This window comes from Dendronephthya gigantea, unplaced genomic scaffold (genome assembly GCF_004324835.1).
Source record: "Dendronephthya gigantea isolate DGI-Jeju-01 unplaced genomic scaffold, DenGig_1.0 000627F, whole genome shotgun sequence".
NCBI lineage: Eukaryota > Metazoa > Cnidaria > Anthozoa > Malacalcyonacea > Nephtheidae > Dendronephthya > Dendronephthya gigantea.
This window is the reverse complement of record NW_021163637.1, coordinates 23,477-30,980: the sequence shown is the minus strand read 5'-3', so window position 1 is coordinate 30,980 and position 7,504 is coordinate 23,477. Positions and strand designations below refer to the sequence as shown.

Below are 7,504 nucleotides of genomic sequence, written 5' to 3'. Positions count from 1 at the left end.
ACAAAATGAAAAGAGGAAGTAACGAATACTTGAAGTTGGTGAAGAAGGCTGAGAACTATTTACCTCCTGTTATTGACATCAGTTCCTCGGACCAATCTTCAGTGGACAGCGATGGCCTTGATCAGCCAGGAACCTTGCAGAAGATGAAAAAGCCAAGCTCATCAAGAAAGGTTTACCAATCTGTGTATGACAGTGAGGATTCTGAGACTATAAGTTTTCTTGAGTTCTGTTGTTAAGAGTGGTGACAAGAGAAGTGATAGAGATGGTGATGACAGGGGTCATGACGAGGGTGAGTGTGGTGGTGATGTTGATGGGGACAGTGGTGATGAAGACGGTAATGGTGGTTTTAGTGGTAATTGCAGTTATAATGCTTTTAGTGGAGGCAATAAGAAGGGTAATGTGAGGATGTTGGATTATGTGGGTGGAGATATTGAGAAGAGGGATGATGATAATGATGGTGATAATTATGGTGAATGTAGTGGTGATAGAGTTGATTGTGATATTGGTGGCAAGTGTGGGAATGTTAGAAATGAAGGCAATGATGATGGTGGTGATAAAGGTGGTGATGTTGAAAATATTGGAAATGATGGTGATGGTGATCATGATGTTGATAGGGATGTTGGAAATGATGATGGTAGTTACATTGATGGTGACAGTGGTAACTCCAGTGGCCAGGTTTCATCAATTAGTATCGATGACAAAGTGACATTAAGCAACTTCAAAGATTGGTTGGGGGGTCCAGATGGTGGCCGTAAAGATGAAAAATGTGCAAGACAGTGTATGCGACAGGTGGAAATGGTTATGAAGTTCATCACCCCAAATGCTCCGTCAATATCAAGCCTATTGTCCAAGTCATTGCTTAGAGATAAATGGCTAAGAATCATTGAAGAAGAGAAGAAACCTGGTACTGTGAAATCATATCTTGGGTCCCTTAACCAATTCTTTATTTACATGCGTACAGAATGTTCAGCCAGATTTGATGAGATGAATGTAAATGAGGGAAAACTTGTTAGTCTATCTGAACAGGTCAAGTTATGGGCCAGGTCTTCTCGGAAGATGGCCCAAAATCGTTTTTGGGAAAAACGTGTAGAGGATTTTGAAACCTTAAAGACGCCAGAAGAGGTAAAGCAGTTTGACATTTCAGAGGTTGCACGGAAGGCAGTTAAAGTACTTGGGGAATTCCAGACAGATCCCGATGTCTCTGTGGTATCACAGGCAGAATACACCATTGTGCGAGACTACCTCATGACTCTGATTTGTATTAACAATGGCAGCAGATCGGGTCCAATTGCCAACATGACCATGGAGGAATTTCAAAATGCCACACAGCAAGATGACTGCTATGTTGTTAGGGTGAAGAAGCACAAGACGTTTACCACCCATGGGCCAGCACACCTCGTCTTGTCGTCGTCGATTCATAATTATATGAAAGTGTTCATTGAAAAATTACGGAGATGTATACCAGATGTCAATGCATGCCAACCCATAGTTTTTTTGAGTTACAGAGGCACCCCACTAGATTCATCCCAAGTTGGTGCCCAAATTGGCTCATGTTGGGGCAAGGTGTTTGGGAAAAAAGCATCTATGGGTGGTGCAACTTCATTCAGAAAGGCTGCGGTTTCTGCCGTTCATGAGTGCAATGAAGAAATGCGAGGTGACTTAGCAGATCTCATGGTACATAACAAGACAACGGCGGACAAATATTACCTGCTAAAGAATAAGGGAAAGTCTGCAGTAAAAACATCCAAAGAACTGTCACGCATTATGCGTGATGGCTCTGAGAAGACAGAATCCAGTGATGGTGTGGAGAAAGAAGAGAATAAAGATCAGGAACCACCCGAGAAAGACGCTGCCACATCAAGCGTGGTCAGTTGTCCCAGGCACAAGTGGTCAAGTGAGGAAACAGACTTATTAAAACAACTTTTTGCTACCCAAATCCAGATGAAAAAGGTATCGATGGAAGACATTCGGGAGCTTTGCAAGGGTCAGCAATTCCTTGAGAAAATTCCTCCTTCCAAGATAAGAGATAAAGTCCGAACCTTATTTAAGTTGGGCGAATCGTCCCTCCCGCCACAAGAGAAGGAGTCTACAGAGGAGAAACTCAAACGTTTTGGCATGCCAATTGCTAGTGGTAAGTTTTTGTTAGTCTTTATATCACATATTGTATTCAATACTGTGCGAGAATATTTTCCTTGACATTTAATTTTCAAACAACAGGTCACAATATTTACACCTTTTCTTTGGTGTTATGGTGGAGATTTCAGCGAAGAACTTTGATTTTGTTTATAACTTACCTTAGTTACCTTTTCTCATGCACAAATATGGACCAGTGTTACTAGCCATATACGTTGTTGCTGTCGTTTAACTATTATAAAGCTTTTTCTTCCATACACGCATAATAAAACACCTATTGGATCCATATTCGTCCATATTCGACATTTCCCCGGTGTTTTAGAAAGAATTACCCGTCCATTTTTTCGTTCTTTCATTCAATTTAAAATGGCATTGCACCCTGGACGATCACATTGCATTACATTAACATTGTATTACAATCAATTGTATTTTGTGTAGAAAATTAGTATGATTAATAATATGATTGCCCAAGTTGACATTTCTTATTGAAATATAGCTTGCAAAGAGAAAGGCAGCAAAGATACGAAAGAGAGACCCTCCGAGGACAATGAGGAGGAGGAAAGCAGAGAAGATGGTGAAGAGGAGAGCAGCCAGTACTCACGTCCATCATCATCATCCGATGTAGTTCCTCCATCGTCACGTTCCAGAGGTGGACAAGATCGCTTGTTCAGTGATATGGAAATGGTGGAGTTTAGAAAGTTATTCTCTGCAGTCATTCATTCGGACAAGCCAATCACCACCAAAGTTGCTGTGTCGATGTTGAAGAAGAATAAAGTTTGAAGCACCTTACAAAGAGATTTACCAACCAGCAAATATACGACAAGCTGAGGACGGAGAGGAAAATTGCGAAGAGAGAAAACAAAAAAAATGAAGATATGGACTCTCGTATTGGTGACTAACTGACACATTTGTCTTTTAGGATGTTTATAATAATAGACTTACGCCTGTATTCTAAAAGCTCACTCACACTCAAACTCATTGAGTGGAAGATCTTAATCTTCTCATAACGTTTCAATGGCGGTATTTTCAGCCGAACAGGGGCTTGATTTTCAGTGATTTATCTTATATCTTTTCATCTATTCAGAGAGAACTTTCTCATTGATCAGCATTAACGAAATTTATATGTCACACTCGATGAGTATGAGTGTGAGTGAGCTTTTTGAATACAGGCGTTACAGTACAAAACAACGCTAACTCCAAAAATCAGCATTTTAGGGGCTGTTTACATGAGCCCGGTTACCCGAGATTCAACGAAGCGTGAGAGGACTTTGAGGTATTGAAATAAGTCTTTATGACACCAAACAAGGACATGCCATTGTTGTGGTGATTATACGACTACCAGGATCATGTTATCTGCTCATTTCAATACCTCTAAATCATCTCACGCTTCGTTGAATCTCGGGTAACCGGGCTCATGTAAACAGCCCTTTAATTGTACAAGCTCTCGACTGTGCTTATATAGTTGAAAGCTTGAACAATTAAACTGACTGTCGGAGTTACCGTTGCTTTATATTTCTTAAGATACTGATATATTCAGAACTGTAGATTTATATATCATAGAATTTTATGCAATTTTCTATCATACAAAGTGTCCAAGAAAAAACGAAAACTACCGAAATTAACTATTGTTAGAATTTGAATGAGAATACTTAGGGCTGCTTTCCAGTTACGCGTTTTTTATATGCACGTACACGCACGGAAAATTTGAAGTGCTTCTAATATTTAACATCCCGGTCTACAAGTGCATACTAAAATATGCGGAAAACTAAGTTCTTTCGATTTATTTACTTAGTTTTTACCTAGTTTTTTCAAAGATAACATATATAAGGATTTAGACATTTCCGTGCGTGTACGTGCATATGAAAAACGCCTAACTGGAAAGCAGCCTTTAGCTAATCACACATGCGTAAAATATCGGCACAGTCATATTTTCTTATTAAGAAATCGAATTATTTCAATAGTTTTTGTTTTTCCTGCATGGGCACGCTTTTTGAATGGTATCTTCCAATTTTTCTCACCATTTTGGGGTACTTTCATTTTTCCAAAATGTGTGTAAACAATTATAACAATGTGAAAGCAATTTTACTAATGATTTACAGAGAAATTTATATATAATATTTATATATATATATATATATATATATATATATATATATAAATTTTCTCTGTAAATCATTAGTAAAATTCATTAGTAAAATTGCTTTTCACATTGTTATAATTGTATATATATATTATATATATATTATTATTATATATTATATTTATATTTATATATATATATATATATATATATATATATATATATATTATTATATATATATTATATAATATATATATATATTATATATATATATATATTATATATATATATACAAACCCATTTGCAAAAACGTTGGCCGCAGATAGATAGATAGATAGATACTCGATACTCTAATTAGAATTGCATATGATTACATTAGCATGGGATTTCAATCATATTACACAACATATGCAATTCTAATTAGATTTCGGGTATCTATCTATATATCTATCTGCGGCCAACGTTTTTGCAAACGGGTGTATATATATATATTATATATATATATATATATATATATGTATATATATATATATATATATATATAATATATATATATATATATATATATATATATATATATATATATATATATATATATATATATAGATATTCGCCGTTACGTTACATTCGCTGTTCATTAAATGTTATGTTTGTAGTTAAAAAATACCTAGGTTACACTAGGGCACAGGCAAGTTACACTAGGGCACAGGCAAGTTACACTAGGGCACAGCCAGGTTACATGCACTAGGGCACAGGCAAGTTACACTAGGGCACTGCCAGGTTACACTAGGGCACGGACAAGTTACACTAGGACACAGCCAGGTTAGATGCACTAGGGCACAGGCAAGTTACACTAGGGCACAGCTAAGTATGGTATAAGTTTTTGTTAATTTCAAAAGCAATTAAATTCTCTCTTGAGCAATTTATATATATGAATACATTTTCATGGGATTTCAATCATATTACACAACATATGCAATTCTAATTAGATTTCGGGTATCTATCTATCTGCGGCCAACGTTTTTGCAAACGGGTGTATGTATATATATATTATATATATATATATTATATATATATATATATATATATATATATATATATATATATATATATTTATATTCGCTATTACGTCATCTTAATGCTAACCCTGAAAATCAATTCTTTAATTCTTCAAACTTTGGACTATAGTATATAGTTGAAAGCTTGAACAATTAAAATGTTGATGTTAAGAGATATCATTATGTGTATGTTATCAAAATACTGAGTAGTTCCGGCAATTTCAGGCTGACAATTTAGAGTGTTAGAAAGGCTAAATCATTGAAAAAATATTTGTTAATATCCACATCACAGCTAGAAAACCTGAATTGCAGTTGATATTAAACATTATAAATATGGGATAGGCTGAATAGAAAAGGATTTCCATTATTAATTGGGCCAGCACGGCTATGTTGGAGGTAGCTGAAATTAGGAAATTATTAGATTCTCTGATTAACCTGTGTCTTGCTTGATTCATATTTTGACTCTCAAGATGTCCTGTTTATTCAGATATTTTACTTTGAGAACTATCAGACCAAGGTCTTTTTGAACAAATTGAGTTTGAAGAGCGAAGTTAGTGCAAAAGATCGACCGAGCAAGCAAGGTTAATGAAAAATTTATAATATGGCACAAGGGCATGTATATTTGCGCTTGAAACAAACAAGAAATGCATGGTTTACCAACTGTCTGGAGAAATTTTGTTAATTTCAACAGCAAATATTAAATTCTCTCTTGAGCATTTATTTGGGCCCTTTTTAATCAGAATTTCTCAGTTTTTCACTTTTGATGGATCTCCAGTAACGCAGGTCCATTACGGGAAAGTGCCGGTCCATTACAGAGTTGTACTTTACTGGGGTAACAATTTTTTGAATTTTTTGAATTGGTAACAATTTTTGGAATTTTTGACTGGGGTTTACAATTTTTTGAATAACAACCCCTTACCCCTGACAAGTTACTCAACTGACAAGTTTCCTTGTTTAAGGACAAGAACACCAGGATCATACCCATATGGTACTCTTGACATTTATGAAACATTCATTAGGCCAAACACTTTAGCAAAAATGCAGACTACAGTCACTACAGTGCAGCAAATTGCGCATGACAACAAACTACAGTTTCTTGTACATCCAACAGCAATTTCAGTAAAATTGTTTAGTGCAATATGATGTTCATTAAATGTTTGTAGTTAAAAAATACCTAGGTTACACTAGGGCACAGGCAAGTTACACTAGGGCACAGCCAGGTTACACTACTATAGGGCACAGGCAAGTTACACTAGGGCACACGCAAGTTACACTAGGGCACAGGCAAGTTACACTAGGGCACAGGCAAGTTACACTAGGGCACAGCAAGGTTACACTACTATAGGGCTCAGGCAAGTTACACTAGGGCACAGGCAAGTTACACTAGGGCACAGCCAGGTTACACTACTATAGGGCACAGGCAAGTTACACTAGGGCACAGCTAAGTAAGGTATATGTTTTTGTTGATTTCAAAAGCAATTAAATTCTCTCTTGAGCATTTATTTGGGCCCTTTTTAATCAGAATAACTCAGTTTTTCACTTTTGATGGATCTCCAGTAACGCAGGTCCATTACGGGAAAGTGCCGGTCCATTACAGAGTTGTACTTTACTGGGGTTGTACAATTTTTTGAATAACAACCCCTTACCCCTGACAAGTTACTCAACTGACAAGTTTCCTTGTTTAAGGACAAGAACACCAGGATCATACCCATATGGTACTCTTGACATTTATGAAACATTCATTAGGCCAAACACTTTAGCAAAAATGCAGACTACAGTCACTACAGTGCAGCAAATTGCGCATGACAACAAACTATAGTTTCTTGTACATCCAACAGCAATTTCAGTAAAATTGTTTAGTGCAATATGATGTTCATTAAATGTTTGTAGTTAAAAAATACCTAGGTTACACTAGGGCACAGGCAAGTTACACTAGGGCACAGCCTGGTTACACTACTATAGGGCACAGGCAAGTTACACTAGGGCACACGCAAGTTACACTAGGGCACAGGCAAGTTACACTAGGGCACAGGCAAGTTACACTAGGGCACAGCCAGGTTACACTACTATAGGGCACAGGCAACAAGTTACACTAGGGCACAGCCAGGTTACACTACTATAGGGCACAGGCAAGTTACACTAGGGCACAGCTAAGTAAGGTATATGTTTTTGTTAATTTCAAAAGCAATTAAATTCTCTCTTGAGCATTTATTTGGGCCCTTTTTAATCAGAA

The 7,504-nt window shown here is 36.6% G+C and overlaps 1 protein-coding gene across 1 annotated transcript; it reads left to right on the top strand.

Annotated features, from left to right (window-relative positions):
- Nucleotides 1-237: 237 nt before the first annotated feature.
- Nucleotides 238-2,913, top strand: LOC114544055 (the record flags this gene model as incomplete). Its single annotated transcript, XM_028562808.1, has 2 exons — nt 238-2,131; nt 2,630-2,913. Coding segments are annotated over 2 exons (2,178 nt in total), but the record flags the coding sequence as incomplete, so codon positions are not given.
- Nucleotides 2,914-7,504: the final 4,591 nt, after the last annotated feature.